Raw genomic sequence first — 26,630 nt, forward strand, 5'->3', positions numbered from 1 at the left:
GCTGCATATACCTCACTTCGCAGCTCACTCATTCTGCATCGTCCGGCTTCCCCTTCTTTCTTCTTAGCCCGTATCTTGCACTCACACACTCTCTTTTCTCTTCATTGTAACGGCTCTTCTTGTTGTCTTGTACCTCTGATGGAATTGCAAGTTTTGTCAGACCTTGGACCACTGAGGGCGTGCTTTGATGTGTGCTGAGGCTGCATGTGTCGTGTTCGGCGGTGCCGAGCTCGCTGCGTATGGTCATGTGAGACCAGGTTGCGAGTCTCGGGGTGTTCTGCTGACTGCCAGCTCCTGCTTGCGTGCGGTGATGAGTGGGAGTTTCCATCCGTGTCGCTATGCTGTCTCTTCCACAACCTCCTGTCCCTCTCCGCTCTCTTCCGCGGCGGCCTCCGCACCAGTCCACCAGCTGACCAATCCCAATCCGCTACCCGCGATACTCCCCGTGATACTGTAATGCGGCTTCTCCTTCGTTACCGCTCCCTCTCCCTGAGCAGGCGGAGGGCCCGGCTCCGCGTCCCAAAAAGCATCGCCCTCGACGGTAAACCTGACCCTTTCGCCTGCATCCAAGTACATCCTCTCCTCCTGACTGCTCAAAAGAGGATCCGCTGCGACCTCTTCGGACCTTGCTTCGTAGAGCCAGAACCACGCCTGTTCGCGATGATCAAACGCACAGGGTCGGGGAATGAGGTGCTCTGGGACAAAGATGTCTTCGAAGAACCCCATCGTGATGCGTATCCCCGAGGCGTCCGAGGATGAGATCTTGCCCACAAGTACTTCTTGTGTGAACGGCCGAAAGATGATCAGGCGGAACGTGACGCGGTGATAGAGGCACCCATCACCGAATCGGACTTTACCCTCGGAGCAGGAGAGCACGTCGAAGAGGGAGATGCAGAGGCCGACATCGGGAAGGATGCGGTTGGCGTACTTGACGTTGATCTGATCGCTAATCGCTGTGAGGGCGGGTAGCGAGAATGTTGAGGGGTGTAGCGGGATGGTGTCTTCGATGTCGGCCAGGACGAACATGATGAAGCGAGTGGGCTTCGCCTCGACTTGCTAGGTTGTCGACGGATTGATCGAGGCTGCGTGACGAGCCAGTTTTCGGAGCTGAACCGAGCTTGAGGTCGGTGCTTCCGCTTTCGGGTCTACGCCGACATACTGCGCGCGTAGTTGAGTGGTCAGCAGCGCTCTCGATGTGACTGCGGCCGATCGTAGTGTGATGAGACTGACGTCGTTGTCGAGGATCGAGAGGCAAGAGGGCAACAGGCACTCCACTTCTTCTCAAACAGCTGCACGCAAGAATTTTTTGGCTGGTTCCGAAATCCGCGCCCTGTCAAAAAAGGGTTCAGCTGATCGCTTCGGAAGGTCTTCCGCTCGGGCCTTCCACATCATCGGTTCGCTTGCGACTGCTTCGCCTTCGCCCATCACTTCGCCACAAAATGGAGTTCAGCAGCCTCAAAGAGCAGCGAGCAACGGCGCCGGATGCCGCCGAAGCCAGAGCTGCGGCTGCGGCGGCCTCTGCCGAAGCTGAAACCGGTTCAGCTTCACGCTCGGGAGCTTCTTCGTCCACGTCGTCTCGTCGGAAGCGCACCACGAAGGCTCAAGACACGGACTCCAATGCTGCCGAGACACCATTTGCGAAAGCGATGGCTGATCCATCATCTCAAGACGAGGCGCACTCACAGCCGCTCGAAGATGGCTCGCTCCCAACACCGGGCTTAGGATCTGCAGAGGGGGCATCCCCAACGTCCCCACCATCCCCACCATCCCCACCGTCACCCACCGAAGAAGCGCAAATGAAGCCGCACAATCTGCTCACCGCAACCTCAATCCTTCAATCGGGTGGCGCAGTCAACTCGCCTTTTGCACCCGCACCCATCCTGCGGCTCAACGCTATCCGCATCTCTGGAGCCAGTCGTGCGCTCCGTCCTGGTTACCTGACCTCTCTCTGCCGGCCATACATGGACCCCTCCCTCTCATCCTCATTCAGTACGATCTACGGCACCCGCACAGGTCACGTTCTCCCCGGACAACCGACCACGCTACCGTCCATCCTGGCCCTCACCTCCTCCCTCGCTGGCGATCTGGACAAGCTCGACGTCTTCCGCACAATCGAAGCGACTCTCTCCCCCTCCATCTTTCCCGGCGCGACCGAGGAGGACGTGGACATCATCCTCGCGTGCGGCAAACCCAAGGGACGGGTCTTCCTCAAATCCAGCACGGACGTGGGCAACGGCGAAGGGTCCGCCTCCATCCAGGGTAGGATCAGGAACGTCTTTGGCGGTGCGGAAACCATGCAGGGCATTGCGACGTTCGGTACGCGCACGAGGCAGGCGTTCAACGTCGAGCTTGGCGCACCTGCGGCGTGGAACCCGGACGTGAGCGGGAGGGTCGCGGTGTTTGCGCACGAGAGGGACTATTCGACGCATTCCAGCTTGTTCGAGGCTGTGAAGGGGTTGAAAGTTAGCGGTCACGCGGCGTTCACGGATGAGCCGAAGGGCGTCATCGATCCGACGGAAGAGGATGGCGCACGGGCGGTGACAACGCAGCATGAGGTGGCATACGAAGCCTCGGTGCGCGAACTCGGAAGGGTGAGGAGCGATGCCAGCGTCGCCGTGCGTAAGATGGCCGTTTCGCCCAGCGTCAAGTCTGCACTTAGCTGGACGTGGATTCGCGAAAGCCGGGATAGCGTCGTGCTCCCGAGCAGGGGATCGAAGGTGCGGACATTCCTCGAGTACGCCGGACTGGGCGGCGATGCGAGGCACGTCAAAGCTGAAGTGGAAGCAACAACGGGCCGTCACTTCTCGCCATTCAGCTGGCTCTACCCACCACAACCACCAGCGCCGACGCCGTCAGAGTTCGTCGATGAACTCACGCCGACCATCCCGCAACCAACCCTCACCAATCACCCGATCTATACAAGCCTCACCCTCCGTTCTGGCCTCATCCAGCCGCTCACCTCCACCCCAACCCACTTCAGCGACAGATTCCACCTGGGCGGCCCGACCTCGCTGCGCATGTTCCGCCACTCCTCGCTCGGTCCGAAAGGCGGCCACGACTCGTTGGGCGGCGACGCATACTGGGCGCTTGGCGCATCGGTCCTCACGCCCATCCCGCGCAAGCCCCACTGGCCACTGATGCTGCACGGCTTCGTCAATGCTGGTCAGGTGTGTCAGCTCCCCTCGGTGAGCAGTCGGGGATACGGGGCAGCGTGGAAGGAGCTGGGACAGCCGAGTAGCAGCGTGGGTGTCGGATTGGTGTACATGCAGGGACAGTTGAGGGTCGAGCTGAACGCGGGTGTGCCGATCACCGCAAGAGAGGGTGATGGCATGAGGAAGGGGCTCCAGCTCGGGATCGGGGTGGACTTCTTGTAGCGTACATACACAAACTTTTACGAACCACGCACACGGTTCTCAAACACGGACTTGCTCCGTGTCACAGACGCCAGCTCGACACATTCAGACTCGCAATCCGCAATTCTGCAATGTCACACACCTCAGACTCGAACATGCGTGGTTGAATCTCTCCGATTGACTGTGTGCGAGCCTACAAATCTTCCTCTTTAACAAACCCAGGGTTCTTGAGCAAGATGCTGAAGCCCTCGAGCACGTGAGCATAACTCAGATACTCCTCTGTGCCGAGCTCTGCCCTTTCGTGCGTGCCGACCCGGACGGGCGTGGTGTGGGTCTGGAACCCGCTGATGGTCCTTGGCTTGCCTGCCTGGCCGACGACGTCGACGGCCTTACCGACTCGCACGCTCGTGGGCAGCGCCTCGAGATTCTCATCGAGCGTAATGAGGAATCTCGGATACATGGCCGAGGAGAGGAAGTAGAGCATCCAGTGGCTCTGATCCAGGACAAACCCGCGGGCGTCGGTCATGGAGGTGAGGAGCGCGAGGATACCTGCCACCGCAGTGCGAGACATGAGCTGGCGATCCGTGTGGTAGGGGTTGATGCCAATGGTACCTTTGCCCATGTGCACCAACCCTTGGGAGACGCGCACCATGAACAGGCAGTCTGGCTCCTTGTAGTAGTACCCGGCAAGCTGGCGGAGCATCTGTGCGAGGCGGGCGTTGTTCGAGCCCGCGCCGACAAGACCCATGGCGAGAATCGCGTTGATCGCAACGTCCAGGTCCGAGTCGTGCGAGTATTTGCTAAGCGTGTCCAGCACAGGCATGGAGGGGTTGGATGGGTGCAGCAAAGCCAGCGCCAGCGGCACCGCGCGTCGGATGGTTGGCTCGCCGTAGTGCATCAGGTGCGACAAGTGGCGCAACGCCATCTCAGCTCCAACTTCTTCGCCCATTGTGACAAGTGCGATACCGATCACCGCAAAGGCTTGGAACAAGTCGTTGGTCTCCTTCTCGTCTTTGTCGTCCTTGTCGTCCTTGTTCTCCGACGACTCGGCGGCGTTCTCTCCCTCGGACGTGTTTGCATTCTCGCCCTCGGCAGTCTCTTCCGTGGTCTCGGGTGTCTGGCGCTCCGTGCAGTAGTGCAGCATCGTCTGTACCTTGAGCACGTTACCTGTGCCAGCGTACGAGCACATGTCTACGAGCACCTGCGCCTGCTTGCTGATGGGATGCTCGATGGCCTTGAGCGTCTCGATGGTGGCGTCGCTTTCGTCCTGCTTGCCGAGGAAGAGCAGCGTTAGACCGAGGATCATGAAGCGCGTCCACTTGTCGTCAAGCTGCGCCGGGTCGCGCTCCATCAGGCTCTGCAAAATGGAGGGAACGATCTCGCCGTGGCAGCTTCCAGCGAAGACAAAGCCGAGCGAGAGCGCCGACATCGCAGCAACCTCCATTGGCGTCGTCTCGTCCTGAATGTTGGGCAGCAGGAGAGCAGCAATGTCTTCGCGGCAGAAGCCGGCGTAGGCGAGACCGAGACCGACAATGGCCGAGATCTTGAGGGGAATGCTCTTTGATTCGATGTGCTCCGACAGCAACGCCATGGCTTCATCGAGCTCGGACCGCAAGCCGGAGTGCACAATACCGTACGCGAGGAAGGCACCAGCCTTGATGGCCTCCTCGGACGAGTACGAGTACTTGTCGATCTGGTCGAGACCGGTCTCGGTGTTCCAGAGCAAGCTCATACCGAGCGAAGCAGCGGCAGAAAGCATGCCGGAGTCCTTGTTCTTGTAGATCCATGAATTGCCTTCGGGCGCATCCACCATGAGCTTGTCGTTGCCGAAACCTGCGTTGACAAAGGCGTTGACAAAGGTGCTCGCCAGGTTACCACGAGCCGAGTCGACAGACCCGCCGAGACCTGTGCGTGAGTTTTCGAGGTGTGTCTTGTAGATGTCCTCGAGACTCTTGGGCTCCAACACGTTGAGGTCCTTGCCGAAGCTGACGAAATGACGCGAAAGGTTCGAGTTGTACATGATGTCGAGCAGCTCGTTGTCGGTGATGGGCGAATCCTCGTCTTGGAGCCACTCGATGGGGATGTGTTGTCTCGCGAGCATGAAGGCGAGCTGCTTGCGCATGGTGGGGTTCTTGGGTGCCTCAAAGTCGGCACGGATGAGATCCTTGTCGCCGAGACGGAGGGCGAGGGTCATAGCTTCGGTGTATCGGTCGTGCTTGCGGTAGATCTCGTGGGCGGTGCGGAGGAACATGGCATCATCGGGTGGTACGAGGAGGGTGACACAGCTGACCATGTAGAGGCAAACCCGTGCGTAGGTGTCCTTGTCGACGAACTGCGGCAGCTTGTCAATCGCCTCGAGCTCTAGCAAGAGATCAACAGCGTCGGCTTCCGCATTGTGAGTGAGACTGAATGGCACGACCTGTAGGGCAAGCTCAAGGAGCTCGTCCGTGTTGCTGTCTTCTTGCGATCGAGCGTTGTACTCTTCGCCAAGCTCGGCAGCAAGGTGACGCATGTACTCGTGACCCCAGAGGCCGGGGTCTTCCGACTTGCCGTCGGAAGCAACGTGGTTGGCCTGGAGACGGAAGTGGAGTGTCTCGCGCTGACCGTTGTCGGAGTAGGTCATGGCGAGAACCGAAAGTATCTCGGCAAAGAGGCTCTTGTCTGCGCTAGCTTGCTTCCATGATTCGTAGAGCGTCTTGAGCTCTGGGTAGTGGGGACGGAGGAACTTGAGTGGCTTGGGGACGGAAGTCATGGAAGAGGTACTTGTGCGGATGAGAGTTCGGAGCGATTCGAGCGCTGGTCGATAGAGGGATGAGTCGTCCTCTTTGAGACGCTCTACGAGCATTTCGAGCTCGTTCTTGAGCTGGAGATCCTCTTCAGAAAGCTCATCTTCTGGCTTGTCTTTTCCATTGAGCTTCTTTTCGTTGAGAGGCGGGAGGCCTTTGCGAGCGGCTTCCTCTCTTTGCTTTTCCTTTTCCTTCTGCTGATCTGTCTTCTTTGGGTCCTCGACGGGGACAGTGATGTCGAGCTCCTGGCCGTCACCTCGAGCCATTGTGGGCAACTGTTCGGTGCGTGCGAATGGGCTTAAGTTCCGCAGCGGTGCTCTACTCCAGTGATGGCTGCGTTGCGCTTGCTGGTCTTGTCGGAAGCTGATGTCGTTGATGTGGAGTGCTGCTGATAAGTGTGCGGATGCAGCGAGCGATACGATGTGTGGAAGGCTAATGAGAAGGGATGCGAAGAGGAGAGCAACACACGTAACGAGCTCAGTGTTCGGTGTGGAGTGGAAGAATCTCGTTGCGCGTCCAAACGCACAGGCTCAGCAGACAGCCAACGCTCAGGGTTCGTAGTCAGTCAAAGCCGATCGATCACCTTTGCGACTCCACTTGTTGATTAATTTGACGCGTTTCCGGATGTTTGATCGTACTAAAACAACAAAGCTCAGATCTTTTCTTATGTTAGAACGTTTATTTTGTGGCCCTCTTGCGTGATAAGTTGGCCGAGGGAAGAGGGCATTTGTTCCATACGGGCGATCTGATCCAAAGTTTCGGTTCATACACCAGACGGCGATAAGCAGCTGAGCTGCTGAGCTCGATTTAATGCAGCCTTTCTGCTAGCTTGCTCGAAGAAGGCTAGGCCTTGACGCCAAGCCTATATCGTCGCAGATTCCCCGGACAGCCCGTCGCAGCTCATCTTTGGTCCAAATAGGCTGCCCCCTCAAGCTGTGCGAAGGCGTTGATCATCAGCAGGTAGATTTGCCCTTCTTTCAGGCAGGGATTGAGCGAGCATTGATTCTCGAGATGAATCCAATCACGTCCGCATTTGATGCGCGCATCCAGTCGATTGTGACTGCCTCTCTCCATTCCACTTTTTTTCTGAGAGGGCGCAGCGCAAAACAATAGACAGCCGAGGCAGTCCGAAGCTCAGCTTTCCTTCCGCTTCTCCACCACCGATCTATCACCATAGAAGCTTCTCTTCACAACATACACGACTGGTGACTTCGCTCAACGGTGCATCGCCGACCCGATCAGCGCCTCAGCCACCTAGATCCCAACAGAGAGCAGCGCTTCCCAGTCGCAGCCTGCCAACTTTGCCAACCATGGGCCTCAGCAAAGAGACCCGCATCATCACCCTCTTGGTGATTGATGTTGTCTTCTTCTTCATCGAAATCATCACCGGTTATGCTGTCGGATCGCTCGCCCTCGTCGCTGACTCGTTCCACATGCTCAACGATGTCATGTCCCTCATCGTCGCTCTGTGGGCCGTCAAACTCTCCACCAAATCATCCGACCACCGATTCAGTTACGGCTGGCAGCGAGCCGAGATCCTTGGTGCCCTCGTCAATGGTGTCTTCCTCCTCGCGCTGTGCTTCAGCATCTTCATGGAAGCCATTCAACGCTTCGTCAACGTCAGCGAGGTGTCCAACCCCAAGCTTGTCATTATTGTAGGCTGCCTGGGTTTGGCGAGCAACCTCGTTGGTCTGCTGCTCTTCCACGACCACGGTCACGCTCACGGTGGACATGGTCATTCGCACGGTCACGGCGGTCACAGCCACGGCAGTCACAGTCACAGCCACAGTCACGCCGTTACCGACGGCTCAGCCCACGACCACGACAGCGCCCACCAGGACGAGGCCGAAAGCGGTGACACAGTTGACCTCAACTCGGTTGGTCGCAAGAAGACCAACTCGGCCTCTGCAGCCAACGACGACGCCATCCGCGGTCGCAGTCGCCAAGACAGTGTCGGCTCGATTCTCGGCCACCCCGCCCAGACGCGCGCCTTTGTCGTCCAGACCGCCCACGATCTCGGCTACGAAGGTTCGCGACACCAGCACTCCAACTCGATCACCTCGCTCGGCGGTGCCAACGAGCGCAGCCGTCTGCTCGGTAACGGCTCCAACGACTACGGCTCCACCGACCTCGAGTCTGGCAGTGGTTCTTCCGGCGCACGCAAGAACGGCCACTCGCACAATCACGAGAACGCCGTCCACAACCACTCTCACGCTTCCGACTCACACGATGCTCCCGGTCACGGTCACTCCCACTCTGGTGGTCACTCGCACGGCGAAGGCTCGATGAACATGCAAGGCGTCTTCCTGCACGTCCTCGGCGATGCGCTTGGTAACGTCGGTGTTATTGCTGCCGGTGTATTCATCCTCACCTCCTCCGCATGGTGGCGCTTCTACTCCGACCCTGCCATCTCGTTCCTCATCACCATCATCATCTTCCACTCTGCGCTGCCGCTCGTCAAGTCCGCCTCGTACATTCTGCTGCAGGGCGTGCCTGCGTCGGTGTCCCTCGAGAGCGTCAGGCAATCGATCATGTCCGTCGACGGCGTGCTCAACCTGCACGAGCTGCATGTGTGGCAGCTCTCTGAGAGCAAGATTGTCGCTTCGGTCCACGTACTGGTCGACTGCTCGTCGGGTCAGACCGAGAAGTACATGGAGATCGCGGCCAAGATCCGGGCGAACCTGCACGGATGGGGAATCCACTCGAGCACGATTCAGCCCGAGTTTGTGCCCGGCGGACTGAGGGAGGCGGCGATCCTGAGCGGTGTCCAGGTGGCCGAGAGCGATGAGGAGGGAAGGTTGAGGACGGTCGAAGGAAGACTGGTCGAGAGGGAGGTGCAGAAGGTGGATACGGCATGTTTGATCGCGTGTGGGGACGATAACGATTGTCAGACGGAAAGCTGCTGTCCGCCGACAGCGAGCGGGGCGCCGAGCAAGCCGGGGAGTGGGTCCGCCACGCCCGCTGGTGACCGTGCGTAGGATGACTACGGAAAACTGGATCTTTTGAAGTGAACGTGCTCTGGACTTGCTGCATCTGCGTAGAGCCTTGCAAATCGAAGCATACACTTGTACCGTTTCTCATCGTGCGGACTCGCTCCGTGACACATTCGGACAGCTTGAATCACACGCATCGAAAAGATTGAGTGGAGATACAAATCATTCGCAACAGATACAAACACACAGGGTATACAAATCCACACCTCCTCCTCCTCTTCCCTCCTCGTCCCATCTAAAAGAAGCTCCACCTACTCCCACCTCTTGCGCCAGCACCACCGCCATTCTTCTCCTGATACACCTTGACCAGGTCGCCCAATTTGCCCATGACAAGCTCCAACTTCTCCTTCCTCTCCTGCAACTCCAAATGCCTTCTTACGCTCGGGTTTTCCCTAGCAAACCGGCCCAGCTCCGCTTTGTCCGCTTCGTACACCAGCTTGGCATCGATCTCCCGTGGAAACTGGTAGAAGAACTCGCTGAGCAGCTCAATGTTGATAAACATCACCGCGGTGTAGGTGAGTTTGTCGGCGACCACATTCAAAAATGTTTCGGGGCAGAAAGCTTTTGCGCCCGGTCCGGAGCGACAGCGTTTGCTCTGCAAGGTCGAGAGGCGGGTGCGGAGCATCTTACTGCGTTCGGTGAGGAACAGCGCTTCGCGGGCCTTGATGAGCAATGCAGAGTTGTAGTCCGGGCGCGTCGGGTCGTTGCTATCGTCCTCGTCGAGGTCGGATGTAGCTGAGGCTTCCCGAGCGCGAATTCGCGCCTGCACCCGTTTACGCTCCCGCTCTTCCAAATGCGTAACGTACTCCATCGCACCCTTCAAGCGTCGTCCACCGAGCATCTTCTTGATACCGTTGAATGCGCCCTCGCACATGGACAGTTCGCGCTCGACCAGCTGGACAGATCGCACCCGCCCCGCCTCCCACTCGTTCGGCTCGACTTCCACTTCGTACTTGAACGGCTTGACGCAGTTCTCGACCTGGTCGGCTGTCAACCCGAACCGGTCACGCAGGATGGCGGTGCTGAAGGCGACGATGCGTTCGGCGGCGTCTGGGTGGTGGTTGAACGGCTCGCTCTGCGCAAGATGCTCGATCTGCGTTCGGATCGAGTCGACTACCAATTGGGTCGACAACCTTCCTATCCCGGACTTGGTGAGTGCAGAAGAAGAGGCGTCCAGCTTGTACGCCCAGTACTTGTCCAGCTCCTCGGCGCTCACCTTTCGTGCATCGGCCAGCTGCGACAGCTCGGGAGTTCGTGCATCCGACCAGTACATCTGCGCCAAGATGTCCATCACCTTCTCGTCCAGCGCTTGCTTCAGCAGCGCCCGCACCTCGGGCTTGCCAAAGTTGGACGCGAATTCCTTGAAGCGAAGCTTGAGCGCATCCATCGTCTCGGCGACGTAGGATTCGGCTGTGATGCTCCGGTCGTTGTACTGGACCTTGAACTGGTACGATGCTTCTTCGAGCTCGAGCTGGACGGCGTTGGCGATGCCATGCAGCGACGAGCCCATCGACTCTTCCAGCACGCTCATCAGTCGGCGTCGCAGCGTGTCGGTGCCCGTCATGGGCTGCACCCCGGCATTCCTGCCTCGTGCGGGGGCCTTGAAGTGCTCCCGATTGGCGTTGAAGTAGTCCGACTCCTGCTTGGCCACTAGGCTCGACATTCGGCCCTGTCCCGCGCTGTCGTGGCCCTTGCTGCTCTGGAACACGCCGAGGTTGTTCTTGCACACCACTCCGACATATCCTAATGCTAGCGGGTACTTGTTGTTCGACAGGATCCCGGCACCCACCTCGGGCGGAACCAGATCCATCTTGGTCACCACTCCGATTGTCCTCAGTCCGAGCGGATCCACCTGCCGACTGGCCCGCAGCGCCGGTGAGTTGGCGAGATCCACATCAGCCGCGCACACCGCGAGGATGATGTTCGGCTCCTGGATGTACTTGTGGCAGAGCTTGGTGATTTTTTCGCGCAACTCGTCGGGCTGGTCCATGGACGCGATCTGCACGTAGCCGGGGAGGTCGATGAGGGTCAAGTCGGGCACGTGCGGGCTGTGGATGCGCAGCTCGATGGGCTCGTCGCTCACGCACTCGGTGGCGGGCACCGCCATGTTGAGATCGTAGAGGGTCTTTTGGACGTGAGAAAAGTCCGTGATGCGGCCAAGACCGAGGCCGGGGAACTCGGCGTACTCGACAACAGTGTCCTTGGTCGGACGACCGGGTCGGGCGGGCGTGTGGATGAGGGTGAGCTCGATGGGACGACGTGTGACCATATTGTTGCCTTTGGGCAGGAACTCGTGGCCCACGATGGCTTCGAGGACCGAACTCTTGCCGCTGCTTTGCGAGCCAATCACCACGATCGAGGGAAGAGTGAGCTGGTCCGACTCGTGGTCGATTTCTTTGAGGATGTTGCGCACCTCGATGAGCTTTCGTGTGAGAAGCATGAGTTCTTCCGTGCTGCCCTTGGAGGTTCCGTCTGCTGTATCGGTCGTGTCGTCATCGCCAAAGAGTGACGAGGCAGCCACTGCAGCTGCGCCCGCCAGATGAGGTGCACCGTTCGGATCCGGTCCTCCTCCGCCGCCGCCGCTACTGCCTGCCCTTGAAGGATCAGCATCGGCGCCGTCTGCATCTGCCTTGTCGGTCTTCATGCCTGCAAACAGGTTGCGAAGAAACTCGGGAGTCTGCAACTTGGGCAGTTCGATGCCATCGATCTGCTCCGAGAGCGCCTCCCAGCCATCTCTCGCGCTGTCCATTGCATCAGCACCGAATTCGGACATGCTGCCGTATGCCTCCTTGGCACGTTCCGAGAGACGACCGTACCCACGGCCGAGCATGTCCTTGAATTCGTCCACCTTGTAGTTGGCGTACGCGAGCGCGCCTCCACCTGCTGCGATGCCGTATGCGGGAAGCCGAACGGCTCGGAAGGCAGCTTTGGGGACCGAGTTGAACGAGATGGCGCGGACGTGCATGAGACGGCTTCCTCGTGCCGAAGCGGTGAGGTGCGTGGACATGGCGGTGTCTATGGTCGAAGGGCGGTGTCCGGCGAAGCGCGAGAGTGGCTGGCGGAGATGGACATGTTGAGCGCGGGCGCTGCTTGTGTATGTGCGGACAGCGGCGCGCTGCGCAAACCTGCTGATGCTCTGATAGGACGACATGGCTGGGAGGGCAGCAATGTTGCTAGGCGCGTTGGTATGATACAGAGGCGAGTGGACGCTGTTGTCGAGTAGATCGATATGTGGAGAAGGGCGAGCAGAAGACCGGCTGGTCGCTGCTGTTCAGTCCATTGGTCTAGTCGTGAAAGTTGGAAGATGCTTCGTCGATGACGCAGTCAGTTGGAGAGTCGTTGGTGGCGTGAGGGAGCGATACGATGAGCGAGACCCTTGGTGTTGTTCGTCGATAACAAAAAGCTGAGCCAAAAATGACAACACTCAGCAGCAGCCACCGTGGCCGTGCAGCTCCACTTGCCGCGCAAAAACATGCCCGCAATATTTCAAATTTGTAAGGCCGATCGAACACTCACATATTGCTTATTTTCCCGGCCCATCAACGCGTCCATTTACGCGCCGCGCCAAAACTCATTTTTCCTGCTCGAACCGCATTCCAGACCAACACCTCTGCTCCTCATACCATCACCTCGACCGCTTGACCTGATGACCATCGACACCGCTCTTTCGACCGATCGCCCTGCCAAAACCGCAAAGTTCTCACACACCATGTCCGCCCCGTCCTCCTCGGCTCTTCGCCTGCTTGTGCAGCGCCACCCTTCGCATCCGCTCGCCAAGCTCCCCACCCGCGGCTCGGCCCTGGCTGCCGGCTACGACCTCTATTCGTCCGAAAAGGTGGTCCTCCCGCGTGGCGGGCGGAAGGTCGTACAGACCGGCATCTGCCTCGCCATCCCGGCGGGTCACTACGGGCGTGTGGCGCCTCGCTCGGGTCTGGCGAGCAAGCACGGTATCGATACCGGCGCAGGTGTCATCGATGAGGACTACAGAGGACTGCTCGGCGTGCTTTTGTTCAACTTTGGCGATTCGGACTTTACAAGTGAGTTGTATCACTATCATGGGACGGAATGCAAAGAAGGAAGGCTGACTCGGTGCTTGCTTCTTGGATCCAAACAGTCAACGAGGGAGACAGGATCGCCCAGCTGATCATCGAAAAGATCTCGACGCCCGAGGTGCAAGAGGTCGAGAGCCTCGATGAGACCTTACGCGGCGAAGGCGGGTTTGGATCGACGGGTGGATTCGGAGCCGCTGGTGCGAAGGACGCCACTGCTGCTGCCGTCGCTGCGGATCTGCCCGCCGAGGTCGGATCCAAGTCGTCCTAGTTGCTCTAGATGTCACTCTCAAAACGGAATTGCAGTCACATATGATAACTTCACGACAGATGGGTGTGCGAAAGCGTCACATTGTAGATGCTACGAGGTAAGAGGTTGGTAAGGATGCTCGCGCAGCCAGCAGCTCTCGTGGTAGACCAAGCCGGTCTTTTGAACCACGATCCTCTCGTCTTGCTTGCTCTCCGCTTCTTCCGCTTCCTCATGCTGCTGCTCAAATGAGGTACCGCCCTCAGTAACCCGCTCTGCGTACTGCGCAGATACGCTTTCTGACCTCTGTCCGAATCGCGAAGGCGTCAGCGTCCCATCGCCATCCTCCAATCCTCCGTCCCCATTCGCCTCCTCTGCCGTCAGCGACAGCCTCTGTTCAGGCTCATCGTTGATGCGCAACGAGAACCCAACGCTGCTCGCTGTCGAGTTCGACCGTGTCATTGCCGCACTAGGCCCGCCATTCGCCTGCGCAGACCTTGCGCCCAGCTCGCTGCCAAAGTACCCATCGACCTCGTTCGGCGTGTCGGTTTCTTCGCTGGCGTACCGCCGTCCCGCACTGCTGCTGCTTGCATTGCCGTTCAAGTGAGAGAACTCAGTCGAGGCGGATCGGACGACACCCTTGCCCTTGTCGACGCGCGGAGAGGCGAGCGGGGCTGCTTTCCCGTCGTACGGCGATTTGGCTCGACGATGATGCGTCTGCAGTAGCGGCGTGGAGGGCGTCAGCAAGGCATTGCCCGCGCTGCGGCCGCCGTAAGAAGAGGAGAAAGAGGTGCTGCGCGATGGCTGGAATGTCTTTCGCCTGAGATCTTCCACGACGGCGGCATGGTCTGCTTCTGGCGACGTGACAAGCATGGCCTGACCGTCTCCGATGGCGGTGTCTGCTTTTGCTGCGTTCGTTCCGCGTTTGGGTCCGACCAAGAGCACCTGGCATCCAGCACATCGAGAACTGGTTCCGCCGGCTGGTCGCCATCCGTGTCGTCGCTGTGCGTGCAGACGGCGGAATTGATGGAACGTGTCGTGGTCGAAAAGCTTGTTTGTGATCGCCAGCAGCTCCGATCGCAGATGATACGCTGATAGCATGCCATCTAGCACGGAGCGAATCTCGGCATAGTACTCGGCGACGCCGGCTTGATGATCGACATTACTGGCCTTGCCACCGGACGGGACTTTGGCAGTATTGTCGGATCCAGTGAGTCGGCGGAAGAGCGCAGGGAACGAGACGGCTTCGGCTGCCGTGGAAGAGATCAGGTCGGAGAGCGTTTCCTGGACAATGTCGCGGACGCCATTGAGCAGCTGCTTCGGGCGCGGTACTGCCGCACTGCCGCTGTATTCCTCGTGGCTGACGGAACCCGAGGGGGAAGGTGCGCCTAAGTGAGCAACATCGTGCACCAGACGGACAAGACTGCGCAACAGGCGATACCACACCTCGTCCGTATCGAGTCGCTCTTCCGCCTTGACCGACTTTTCGTTCGTCACGCGATCCTCGTCATCACTCTCGTGGACACCACCAAAGGCGTTGGCGCGCTCAATGCACAGCTGCACAGCTACGTTGACGCAGCGCCTGATATCAGCCAGCAGCTCGTCCGCGATGGACGAGGCCGGATCCACACCAGACTGCTCTGTGGCCACAAAGACGAGCGAGTCGGCCGTTCTGGAGCACGCCGTATCGAGCTCCTCAAACGCCTCCTTGGAACGTCCGAGTCGATCGAGCGCCCATAGGACTGCATCGCTGTTTTGCGCCACTCTGCTTCCGTCGATGGCCGTGTCACCGCTGCGACACGCCTGGACAAGTCGGTCGAGATCGAAGAAGCTCGCGCCCTTGGCGTCGAGGTTGCGCACCACCGCCTCTGGATCATATCGACAGAGTAGATCCAGGAACGCCTCCCGGTCCTTGCGGGGCAGATGCTCCGGGTCCGCTCGTCCGACATCGGCGTTGAAGATGGCAGCAGATGCTGCCTTTTCTGCGACGTCGTTGGTCCAGTCGAGCTCTGCCGTTGGAAGGTGGCTGGTCTGATCTTGTTGCTGAGACACCTGCTCCGCTGCGGTCGCCTTGCCGACTTGCACCGGCTCGAAAAAGCACTGCAGATACAGCAGTAGCCTCTTCTCGTCCAGCTGAGCTAGCCGTTGCAGCACCTGCTCGTGCCGCGTGGGGAAGAAGCGATCCATCATGCTGGCTGTTTTGAGCGGATCAAGGTCGAGCAAATCGATGATGTGGTCCGAGAGTAGTTCGTGCAAACGGATCTGAAGCTTGTCCCCGCCTGGGGTGTCTTTCCTTGCTGCATTAAAGAGGGTCTCTTCGAAGTGGGCAAAAGCGTCGCCGCCTGTCGCTGCAACACTGTCTTCGTCTTCCTCGATGGTCTGAGTCGGACCCGCCCGAAGATGTTCTCGGAGATACATGCCGAGCAAGCGGTCCCATTTCTTCTCTTGTCGGAAGGCGGACCGCAAGATGCGGTGAAAGTCGGCGCGTTCGAATGTGTCCAGCCAGTCATCGTCGAATCGTGGCTTGTAGTGCGAAAGCAGACACTCAGCTGCCAGCTCGCGGTCTTCGTGTGTCGTCTCGCCCATCTCCATGTCGACTGCGTCTGCATCGTGCGGCGATGGAAGCGCAAGGAAGCGAAGCAGGACGTCCACGTTCTGCGACGAAAGGTGAATAAATTGAGGATACTTGGGCGCGTTACGTGCGACGAAGATGTGGGCAAAGATGCGCGCCATCAGGGGCAGCTTCGGCGACCTGGTGTCCGGCGCGTGGCCCAATCCTTCGTCAGATCGGGTAGAACTGCCACTGACGACCCTCTGCGGGAAGGAAGGCTGACCACTGGCCAGCTCGAGGAGGACGTCAACTATGAGCTGCCTGCTGAGACGCTTTCCGACCACATCTTCGTCATCGAGGAAGCCATCCTCGAACGCCAGATCCAAAGCGTCGAGGAAGGCTTCGGCGTCAAACTCCAGGAGCAGCCGCAGGTATGGGTAGAGTGGTTCGTGGTCTCCGTCGTTGGCATCTGGGCTGCCATGTGGGCGTGGTCCGTCGTTATTAGCATCGTCATCCAGTCCGTAGAGCACAAGCTTGCCGCCAGGGCCTGGAGGCCACAGCATCGAGCCGCCGGAGAAGATGAACGCATAGATCGAGCTCTTGGCCTTGCTCGCCTGCTCGTCCTGCTCGAACGGTTCCTGGCTCGGATACCTGTTGCCCGTCAGGATGACCGACAGGTACGAAAAGACACGATAGCCATCTTCGATGTCGCGTTCCTCGGAATCCACCTCTGCCTCTGGTTCCTCTTCGTCAAGAGTGTCAGAGACACGGACATGTGCGTATGGATCGTCGTTTGCCTCTTGCAAACTGGCGGCGTCCCCATGCTGTTGCTGCTTCCGTCGACGCCCAATCGCGCGCCGCACAGGATGAAGCATCTCAATGATGGGCGAGACATAATCCTCCAGGGCAGCATTGAAAACGTAGGTCAAAGCGTCGTAGAGCCTCCTGTCGAGACACAGCGACAGAGCTTGATCCAGGTCGAGTGATTTGGGATCTACGTGCCAGATGATGCGCTCTGCTTGCGCATACTCTTGTCTGTCTTTTCGGAAAGCCACCAATCTCTGCACCACCGGGATTGGTAGCGATCGCAGCTCGCCTGACACGATGAAATCTTCCATCTGTCCGACAAAGATGCTCTCGATGCCATTGTCCTCGTACTTGTCGTACAGCGTATCGAAGAGAAAGTCGAGGTCGTTGAGCGAGAGACAGGCGCGTGCACAGACGCGAGCAAGACCTTGAAAGAGCGAGGTCCTGTCGACGCCACGGCCGTCGGCTGTCACATGTGTCGAGTCGGTGAGACGGTCGGGCGAGAACGAATACTCGGCGGACGCCGCCATCAGATCTCGAAGCTTGTTGGCGACAATGATCGTGCGCTCGTCAGGATCCGAAGGGAGACCAACGGCAGATCCGAGAAACTTGCCCTGGTGGAAGAGGGTGGCCAGCTCGATCGCGGACAAAAAGTCGCCTGAGGTGACGTAGAGCAGCAAGCGATCGGCCCAGGAGAGAAGAGTGCCAACGACGAGATCTGACTTCGTCAGAAAGAAGGAGCGCCCTTTGGAGATGCGGACGCTGTGGTTCAGAGCCCACGAACGAGGTCGAAGTGTTTCGTCCGACTCGACGTCGTCTTCTTGCGGCTCGGCGTGCGGATCAAAGGGCTTGCCGAGCAGCGCAGCGTCGTAGTATCGCTGCTCGATGGTCTTGGCCAGGATCACCGACGCACTGCCCCCCCTCATCCTCTCAGTCACTTTTCCGGCTCGACAATCAAAGAGCGCGAGACCGGATCTTGTAGTGATCATCAGCAGATCCGGGCTGAACCACTGCAGAGCGACGATGCGATCCGGCTCCTCGATGCCATCCTCGTTGGTGAGCTCGACCGGATCGACCTCCTCCACCATCGTGCTCGCACCTTGGGCGTTCGCGCCTCTTGCAGCTCTGGGATCCTGTCTCTGTTCCACTTTTCTGACGACAAGCCGCACAAGATGTAGAGTCGTCCCAAATGAGAACGCAAGGATTGGATTGGTCTGCCGCCTGCGTCTGCCGTCCGTCTCTGTGGATGCTGGATACCAAGCGAGGCAGCCCGGCTCTTGCTCGGCTTGCTCTTCGGTAAGTGCAACGATGGTCGGCTTTTCCTCTGCTTGTGATGGGCTGAGTTTGCGATACCATGTCCGCGGCGAAGGTTTGAGCCCGACGAGCACCAATTTGGTGGGCGTGATCATGGCGACAAAGGTCGTGTCGTCCGCAGCATGTGGCCCAGGTCCCAAGGGCAGAGGACTGAGCTGGAAGATGGTGTTGCGCTTCTTGCTGTCACCGAGACCCAGCTCGTCCTCGTGCTCGTACTGCGGATACTTGCCGAGCAGACGGAGTGTGTCGACGGAGCTGACTCCGAGGATCCGGCCCAGGGCATGGTAGAAGGCTAGGCCTTTGTTGTCGGCGGTGACAATGGCCGTGTGACGGAGACCGATGAAGCCGATGTGGACGACAGCGGAACCGGAAAGGTGGCCTTCCTTCTTACCAAGCTTGACCGACGACAAAGGGACTGGTGGTACATGGCGAGCAGCGCGCCCTGGATTGGAGAGATCATAGAGAAAGATGTTGCCTGATGCATGTCCGACGCCGAGGAAGGAGTGATCCGAGGAGAACGCGAGCGCGGTGACCGCATCTCCATGGCCTCTGCCATCGTGTCCGCACGAGGCTATTGGCTCTTGAGCAAAGTCGCAGACGACGGTCTTGCCGCCTTGCATTCCTATGGCGATGAGACCACCAGCCACGGCGAGCACAGTTGGGATTGGCTCAGGAGCGTCGGGAGCGGACTTGGCATCAGCGATGACACGCCGCAATGCGGACCACTTGACGACGTCGCGGCCGAGTTCGTCGCGCTCATTGTAGGTGGCCTCCTTCAGGGTTGGCTCCGAAGCTTGGTGATCACTGTCCTGCTCCGCACCTCCTCCCAGGACGACACGCTGTCCGATGCTCTGCTGATGAGCGGAAAGAGAAGACGAGGCAGGGTCGCTGAGGAGGGAAGTGGAGGTCTGTGCTGTTGGTAGCTGTAAACCGTTGACAGTGCCGCCGTATGGAAAGGACGCGCGAGGACGGCGCCGCTTGTTGTGGCCGACAATGGACCCGCTGAAGGTCGTCGAGAAAGAGCTCTGCCTGGATCGCTGCAGGATCGACGACTCGCCGAGGACTGAGCGATTCGCATCGTCCTCTCTCGAAGGATCGGCAGCCGCGCCCGCCTTTCCGTTTGCGGTGAACTCGAATGGAAGCGGCAGACGAGCTTTCTTTGGGGAAGAGGACGACGAGGGTGTGCCAGGAATGTCACCTGAGGATCTTGCAGACTCTCCATAGATATGCTTCGGAAGTGTTAGCGAGGCGCTCGCAGCTCTGCCTACCGAGGCTCTTAGCCGCGAAAGAGACGGATAGGCAACGGGGCGTTGTGGAGTAGACGCTGAGATGGTTGAGCTGGGCTGACGTAGAAGGGACAGGCCAGTGCCTGAAGTCGACCGTGGGGTGAAGATGCGTGAAGACGAGGGATGTGATGGAAGGCGGTGGTGTGGGAGCTGATGGTTCTGAAGGGAAGAAGCAGATCTGGTGTCGAAGCTGACGTCGTTGGGCAATGGATGTGGGTATCTGAAGGAGGAGCCATCGTCGCTGGGCGCTGCTTCTGCATGGCGCGGTGTTGTGTTGGAGGCAGAGTCGACATCTCCTTGCAGTATCGGGCCTCTCTGTGTAGTCGGAGAGGAAGGCGAGGCAGCCGAGGAGCGCACAAGCACGCTTGTGTCGATCACAGCCTTGACTGCGGTGTCATCCTCCTCGTCATCGTCGCCATCGTCGCCATCATCGCTGCCAAGGATGTCCTTGAGCTTGGCGCTGTAGGTATCGGAGCTCATGTCGCCAGAGACGATGCTGTCGCCGGAAGTGGATTTCGAAGGCCCGCCTGCTGTGTCGATACCACTGTAGACAAAGTCGTCGTCGTCGTCATCATCCTGATCTACATGGCTATCCGCTTGAGCATCGCCCTTCCTTCCATCTCCAAGGGACGATGCCTGAGGATCCTCTCGAAGCTCGTCTGTTGGAATATGAGGTGATGCAAGGACATCATTCATCTGCTGATCGTAGGAGGCATCCTTTTGGGCATGGAAGGAGGAGATGCGCTGAGCATAGGATGGCTCAGCGCCCCATGGGTTGGAGTCGGAAGAATCGTTGCGCTCCATGCTGCGGTAGATGAGGGTGGTGATGGACCCTCTGAAGGAGCGACCTAGTTAAAGGAGCCACATCGGCTGTCCATCTCGAGAGGCTGAGCTGTGATTGCGCGTTGGATCGAGGCTGTGATTGGCGTGATGGATGAAACAGATGGATGCGAAAGTGGAGAGTGCTTGTCTCGGCTCGAGCTGTCATTCAAGAAGCCCTTTGACGTGGGCAGCGGCCGTGCGTATCCTCCATTCAGGGTTCTCGGCTAAAATCCTCAGAGTGTTACGTCGTGGATGTGGATCGGGCTGAACGGAACCGAGGCTGAAAAAGGTGAATCATGGCCGCCTTTGGCTTGCATTGCCGTATCTCTCCAGTCCTTCGAGCCGAGCAAATCGGGGACCACTTCTGACAGGCAAACCGAGCACACCATTCCTTGCGGTCATCCTTTCTCCCCTCCATCTTGCCTGCCGCACATACTCATAGATCATGGCGACCCCAGCAGCGACATCAGGCCCCTCGCAAGCGAACGGCGAGGGCTTCTTTCGCTCGCTCTACATTCACACGCACGATGTCTCTCGCTCCCTCAAACCATCAGCCGACGGCGAGCTCGCCCACGCAATCCACCAAACGCTCCACTTTGCTCTCGATGGGCATCCCGACGACTACACGCCTTCTTCGTCCAACGATGGTGCAGGCTCAGGATGCGATCCGCTAGCCACCATGCCTACTGCCACTGCTTCCAACGGCGTCGAGACGAGTGCATCCGCCGGGCCCTCAGGGACCAACGTCAAAAAGGGCTTCTTTCCCACAGACGATCCGGAGCGTCCTTACATCTCGTATCACTGGAACCCTCGCTCGGCAACTCTAGCGCTCCCGAACCCGGCGACGATCACCAATCCCATAGCCGACCCGTGCTCACCAGATCACCGAAGCTCGTACGACATTACGGCCAAGTTTTTCTTTCTCGACCCTACCGATCTGTCCCCCGGGTTAGTGGATGATGCGTTGACTCGACTGACTTCCACTACCGGCATCATTACGGTAGACACGCTCGTGCTGGCGTTCCCGACACTTGAGCTTGACTCGCGATCGTCTTCTTCCGAAACATGGGGCTCGTCCGTGACAGAAGCGTGGTCGCACGTCTCGCAGAACCCGCAACTCTTCTCCCTCGGCCTATCCGACATCTCACCGTCCAATCTGCGACAGCTTCTATCGTCGCTTTCGGTGCAGCCGCCGTCGACTCCGCTCTTCTCGCCGGCAATCCCCTTGTCAACTTCGACGACAGAACCGTCGGCGAGCACAGCGCAGCCCGATGCGGCCGACGCAGACGTCCCCTCCTCCACCACCCACCACCTCGCCAGCTCGGGAGCAGGGTCGTTCTGGAACTTGGAATACTCCACCCTCAGCGCCGCACGTAGGCCGAGGCTGGTGTCGATCAATGTGAAGCAGGATCCCTGCGCATTTGATCGCGACTTCGACTCGTACTGCACCCAGATGGGTATTCAGCTCGTCGCACACTCGGATAGGAAGGATGTCCTCCCGCAGAGGACACTACCGAATTTGATGGATGAGTTCAAGGACAGACTGCCGGTGAAGATGGCAGGGAGACTCAGGGCAAAGTGGGCCTTGAAGTATACGACACTGATTCGGGACAGGGGTGTGCTCGCCGACAAAGGGTACATTGTCTTTGTCGAGACCGAGAATTGATAGGATTGTATCGACATCCTCATGCACGCAACGGAAAGAAACATTTGCAAACAACCCCACGTAGGGAAGCTGTATTAGTCTCGATCTATGAACGACTGTCTTTTGCTTCCTACAAGTCGTCGGTACGAGCCCGCTTGATGGGGCTTTCCTTGCCGCCCGCCGTTTCTCCCGCCGTGACCTGAAACGCATCCGTCACCACTTGCGGCCGTGGCGTCTCGGCAGCTTCCTCCTTCGTCTCTGCATCCGGAGCAACACCGCCTTCCCAACCAGCCAGCGCAGTCGCTGCGATCGCCTCCTGATCCTCCGTACTGGTCTGCTCCTGCTGCTGAGGCTGAGCGGCCTCGATGCTTCGGCAGATCGGGTCAATCAACCCCACATAATCCTCTCTAACGTAGGTCACCAAATACGGTGTTGCACCCGACCGATCCTTGACCACCTGGTCCAGAGACGTCGCCGAGACTGCCGAGTCGTTGTACTTGAACCACTTGCTCTCCGGTCCGCCACCGCGCAGGTTGAGAAAGTAGTGCCCGTGACTTGCCTCGCCCCGATGCATAAACGCCGCCACCAGCCGATAAGAGAAGCGATGCTCGTCGGACCAGATCGAAGCCATCTCGGCTTTGAGCGTCTCGATCTGCTTCTCGGCTTCTTTGACCTGCTCCCGGAGCAGCTTGGATTCGTCTCGGAACAGTTTGGAGAGACCGGGATCGATGAGCGATGAGAGAGCTGGCGGCAGTGGGCTGTTGTCGTCCTCAGAAGGACCAGAAGCGACGTCGCGAGCTGCTGCATGCTCGTCAGCCATCGTTTCCGTGCCATGATTCGCCTCCTGAATCTGCGTGGCAGCCTGCTTGGCCTGAGATCGAGGGGACAAAGATACCGGGTCAGCCGTGTCGGCTGGACCGCTACTTTCAGCGCGAATCTCGTCGAGCTGAGCCGCCACATCAGCCAGAGGAGGCAACCTTGCAAGCTCCTCCACCGCGTTCGCAGCCTGGCTGAGCGTCTGTGTCAGATGGAAAGTGGCGCCGTCCTTGCAAGCAGCCACTTTGCTTCGCAGCTCCTGGATCTGCTTCCTTTTGGCTTGGTAGTCCAGCCTCTTCGCGATTCGCACGGCGCCGTCACCGTCGTCCGCATTGAGGTCCATGTAGCGGTCCATATAGACTGCCTCGGGCAGTTCGAGATGGGCTTGCGACTTGAAGGCCCGCATGGTGGCACGGTCGTATTGCACACGCTGCAGCTGAACTTGCAATAGCGGCGGTGCAGAGAGCAGTGTCACCGACCGACGCTGCACGGCACCCGAAGTGGCAACAAATGTGTCCGAGTCGAAAAAGCCGTCAAGGCCGTCGTAGATGTCGCGGCCCTCCTCCAGGACGTCGATTGGAAGGATCTTGAAAACTTCATGCTTGATGTGCGTGCTCGTTTGCTTCTGAGGTTGACTTGGTCGAGACGGTGCACCTTGCGAGCCGCTGCTGTTTGACTGGTCGCCGACATTCGTAGGAGCGATGGTGTCTGCTTCGATGCGTTGACACGTCTTGCCCAAGAAGAGACCGGTGAGCAGATCCTCGTGAGGAGTGCCATTGACGACGATGCTCGAGAGCTTGGACTCTTCGCCGCCATCGACGTCCATGTCGTGCTCGGCAGATGGCTTTGGCTTAAGGTCGGGCCCATCAGCCCCTTTAGTGACAGCCAAAGCAACCTCGAGCTGAAACATGCAATTGTCCAAGCACTCCGAGACATCCTGCTGTGCGCCCAACTGCATGAGCGAGTTGCGTCTCGCAGGCGGCGGCAGCGTTGCGGGCGTACTTTCAGTAAGGGTCGGTCTGCGAGCCGTCGGACGGGGGGGCAAGGGGGGTGGACCGTTCGGTGCCGAGGCGAGAGCCGGAACAGACTCGGCTTGACTAGTGCCGTCTGCAGTCGTGTCCATCGATTCGCCGATCGAAGATATTGTCGAATCGAATGGAGCAGGTTGAGTCCCGGTCTCGAATGGCGCAGGGTCAAAAGAGACGACAGACACAACTGGATCGCCGCTCTGGCTCAAGGGAATGGGTGTAGCTGCTGCCGTGTCGACGACGGAGCTGAATTCGCCTTCCAATTCCTCTGCGCGCGACGAGACGAGAGCGAGATAAGCGAGCTCCCTCTCTGGACGGACCGACAAGGCATTGTCGTGAATGAGATGATGAAAGAGCTCGCCGAGGTGTGCCACGAATCTCCTGCTGCGTTGCCATTCGCGAGCCGTGATGAGCTGGCCACCTACCCTGCGGTCCTCGTCGATCTGATATGTGTCCGCTGGCTCGGTCAGAGTAGCTGCGGCCTGCAAGACGCGGTTGCGGACTTCGGTGATCGAGAAAAAGTACTGCAGTACCGAATTGAGGTAGCAGGTGTTGCCAATGTTGTCGATTCCCGCGGGTAGGTCGTTCGATGGCAATTGCTGCCAAGACTCTGCTGCCGACACATCTTTTTCTCCCGTGCGAAGGAAATGACGCAGATACTCGCTTTTACGATGCTCGGCGACAGCGCGTAAAGCATGCCGCAGGGCGTCGCGTCGAGCGGGTGCATCCGCTACGTAGAGGTCAAAGATGGCAAGAACGGTCGAGTCGTCCATGTCTGGGTTGACGTCGAGCATCTTGGAGGCCTGCTCGATATCCATATCGACATCCTCGTCGAGCGCCAGCATGAGTCTTTCGGCTTTGCCCAGATGCAGAGCGATGACTCTCAGTGCATCCTTGACCGCCGCGTGCTCCGAAGCGTCGCTGTTGATGAGCACCTCGCGCGCCCGCGCCTTGTAGTTGTCGACAATCACTTCGATGGGGATGCTTTCGCGTTCGATATCGTGGCCAAGATGAGCGACCGAAAGATGCAGCTTTTCGTACGCTTTGTCGACGTCGCGCGGCGAATACCTGCCTTGGCTGCGCTCATACGTGAGGAGCTCCTCGAGAATGCGCGAGGTTCGACGCTGGGACGTGTACACCTCATCGAGGCATGCAAACAGCTCGAGAGCTCGACGACCGTTGCTGGCCTGCATGTTGATGAGATAGGCAAATTTGACCAGCTGGTCGTTCGTCGTGCTGGAGGCGCCCAAGGTGAAGAGGGCTTCGAGAGTGGTTCTCGAGAGATCCTTGCGGTAGGTTCCATCGATGTGGTCTTTCCGCGAGCCGATCGTTTCGACAATGGACCCGGAGGCGGAGCTGACAAGGACGCGCGTGACGAGATCCTTTTCGGGAGCGGTGAGCACCGAGGACGCGGGTCGGCTGCGTTGCAACTGTTCGACGTGAAAGGCGAGCCAGACGCTCAATTCGATCCAGGCGCGTGTGTTGCGCCGAAGGTCGATGCATGCACTGAAGGGCTCGGAGGATGCGGTTTTTGGCGGTGTGATGGCATCTCGGCCGTCGGGCATGGTGTCCTCCTTCCAGCCGAGGTCGGAAAAGATCTTTCGGGTGAGGTGATCCCATCCCAGCTTTTGACCAAGCGATTGGCTGGTAGTCGGAGCGCCTCGCCTTTCGCCATGTACGTAGTTCCCGATCACTCGAAGAAGGATCCGAAGCGCACGAACAAACGTCTCGGGGCCCGTGAGACCGACGGCGGGATCGTTTTCGCGATTCTCCTTGAAGCGTGCGAGGACCTCTCGATCGATGACAGTGACGATACTATCGGGAGGACTGGAAAGGATGTGTTTGCCAGAGAGGTAGCACCGATGCGAGTTGAAGTCCTGAAGCACCGGGGCCGAGCTGTTGGAAGCGACTGGCGTTCGCCGCTCGAGGAGTTGAACGGGATGCTGTTGGTCTTCGGTGGGGACGGTCACGGGCTCGGTTTGGTATATGCACACGGAGCCAGGCACGAGGTTGCAAGCCTCGAATAGGTCTGTGGCGTCGTGTACAGCGGATGCAGGCGGCGGTGTGCGATAGAGCTGAGACTGGTCTAGAATGACCCTCCATTCGAGCGCTTCGGCGACGAAGAAAGCGTCCGGATGTGGCTTACATGCCTCGATTTCCGCAAGAGGAGGTATCGCTGCAGAGTCGACGGCTGCTGTCAAAGTCTGCGTGGAGCTTGCTGAATCCGTAGCGACCGATGCGGCGGAGGAATGCGAAGCCGTGGGTTGGTTGCGCTCTAAGCGGACACTGCTGAGAGAGAGCTCTGGATTGAAGAGCAGGCCGGAATCGTGCAAGGCATTTGGCACCAGCAGATGGATAGTGGGTGCCGTGTCAATCCCATTCGAGGTGATGGCTGAAGAGTGCGGATGAGCGTGAGACGAGCCATCGTACGCTGGTGGTGGGGAGGCAGGAGCTGTGGCTGACGCTATCGATGCAATGTGAGGTGTGGGTTCGAGGGGAACGGAGGATTGAGAGCCAAAGACTTTTTTGTGATCTTCCTCATCGATGGTGATGTCGATGGTCTCGACTTCATCGACGGAGGTCGCATTTGCGTTGGTGCCGCCACTACGTTGGATGGCTGAGTCGGAGGGACGAGTGACATTATCGATGAAGCTGTTCGAGTCGAACTCGCTTCGCTGCACCCCCATGACGTCGACGTGACGGCTGCTCGGTCGTCCAGCCACCTGTGAAGAGACTTGCTGATGGCCTCAAAGATAGAGCCAGTCGATCTAGGCTGAATGCGTTCCGAGCTTTCGTTAGGCTTGGTGATAGGAGAAGAGCAGCGCTTTGCCCTGGTCAAGCCGAGTGCGCGTTCGGAGGCTGAAGCTTGAGGCCGGAGAGCTCCGATTTGCGTGTGACTGAGCCTCGACAAGCAGCCAAGGAAGGGCCGATGG

The 26,630-nt window shown here is 58.8% G+C and overlaps 9 protein-coding genes across 9 annotated transcripts; 4 read left to right on the forward strand and 5 right to left on the reverse strand.

Moving 5' to 3' along the window:
- Positions 1-336: 336 nt before the first annotated feature.
- On the reverse strand, positions 337-1,026 carry PSEUBRA_005458 (RNA polymerase III, subunit Rpc25; the record flags this gene model as incomplete). The annotated part of the gene is made up of 1 exon (XM_016438892.1): positions 337-1,026. The coding sequence occupies one exon, from the start codon at positions 1,024-1,026 to the stop codon at positions 337-339; it is 690 nt and encodes a 229-aa protein (XP_016290184.1).
- Positions 1,027-1,439: 413 nt separating this feature from the next.
- PSEUBRA_005459 (Bacterial surface antigen (D15)) lies at positions 1,440-3,374 on the forward strand (the record flags this gene model as incomplete). Its single annotated transcript, XM_016438883.2, has 1 exon — positions 1,440-3,374. The coding sequence occupies one exon, from the start codon at positions 1,440-1,442 to the stop codon at positions 3,372-3,374; it is 1,935 nt and encodes a 644-aa protein (XP_016290185.2).
- Positions 3,375-3,546: 172 nt separating this feature from the next.
- Positions 3,547-6,405, reverse strand: PSEUBRA_005460 (Proteasome/cyclosome repeat; the record flags this gene model as incomplete). Its single annotated transcript, XM_016438890.1, has 1 exon — positions 3,547-6,405. The coding sequence occupies one exon, from the start codon at positions 6,403-6,405 to the stop codon at positions 3,547-3,549; it is 2,859 nt and encodes a 952-aa protein (XP_016290186.1).
- Positions 6,406-7,449: 1,044 nt separating this feature from the next.
- Positions 7,450-9,117, forward strand: PSEUBRA_005461 (Cation efflux protein; the record flags this gene model as incomplete). Its single annotated transcript, XM_016438878.1, has 1 exon — positions 7,450-9,117. One exon carries the CDS (start codon positions 7,450-7,452, stop codon positions 9,115-9,117), a length of 1,668 nt encoding a protein of 555 aa, XP_016290187.1.
- A 250-nt stretch (positions 9,118-9,367) lies between these two features.
- Positions 9,368-12,283, reverse strand: PSEUBRA_005462 (Dynamin, GTPase domain protein; the record flags this gene model as incomplete). The annotated part of the gene is made up of 1 exon (XM_016438896.2): positions 9,368-12,283. One exon carries the CDS (start codon positions 12,281-12,283, stop codon positions 9,368-9,370), a length of 2,916 nt encoding a protein of 971 aa, XP_016290188.2.
- Positions 12,284-12,841: 558 nt separating this feature from the next.
- Positions 12,842-13,452, forward strand: PSEUBRA_005463 (DeoxyUTP pyrophosphatase; the record flags this gene model as incomplete). Its single annotated transcript, XM_059465597.1, has 2 exons — positions 12,842-13,169; positions 13,247-13,452. The coding sequence occupies 2 exons, from the start codon at positions 12,842-12,844 to the stop codon at positions 13,450-13,452; spliced, it is 534 nt and encodes a 177-aa protein (XP_059321646.1).
- Positions 13,453-13,542: 90 nt separating this feature from the next.
- Positions 13,543-20,190, reverse strand: PSEUBRA_005464 (Vacuolar protein sorting-associated protein 8, central domain protein; the record flags this gene model as incomplete). Its single annotated transcript, XM_059465598.1, has 1 exon — positions 13,543-20,190. One exon carries the CDS (start codon positions 20,188-20,190, stop codon positions 13,543-13,545), a length of 6,648 nt encoding a protein of 2,215 aa, XP_059320377.1.
- Positions 20,191-20,653: 463 nt separating this feature from the next.
- PSEUBRA_005465 (uncharacterized protein) lies at positions 20,654-21,874 on the forward strand (the record flags this gene model as incomplete). Its single annotated transcript, XM_016438874.1, has 1 exon — positions 20,654-21,874. One exon carries the CDS (start codon positions 20,654-20,656, stop codon positions 21,872-21,874), a length of 1,221 nt encoding a protein of 406 aa, XP_016290190.1.
- Positions 21,875-21,983: 109 nt separating this feature from the next.
- PSEUBRA_005466 (UCH repeated domain protein) lies at positions 21,984-26,384 on the reverse strand (the record flags this gene model as incomplete). Its single annotated transcript, XM_059465599.1, has 1 exon — positions 21,984-26,384. The coding sequence occupies one exon, from the start codon at positions 26,382-26,384 to the stop codon at positions 21,984-21,986; it is 4,401 nt and encodes a 1,466-aa protein (XP_059320378.1).
- Positions 26,385-26,630: the final 246 nt, after the last annotated feature.

The sequence above is a fragment of the Kalmanozyma brasiliensis genome, assembly GCF_000497045.1.
Source record: "Kalmanozyma brasiliensis GHG001 unplaced genomic scaffold PSEUBRA_SCAF6, whole genome shotgun sequence".
NCBI lineage: Eukaryota > Fungi > Basidiomycota > Ustilaginomycetes > Ustilaginales > Kalmanozyma > Kalmanozyma brasiliensis.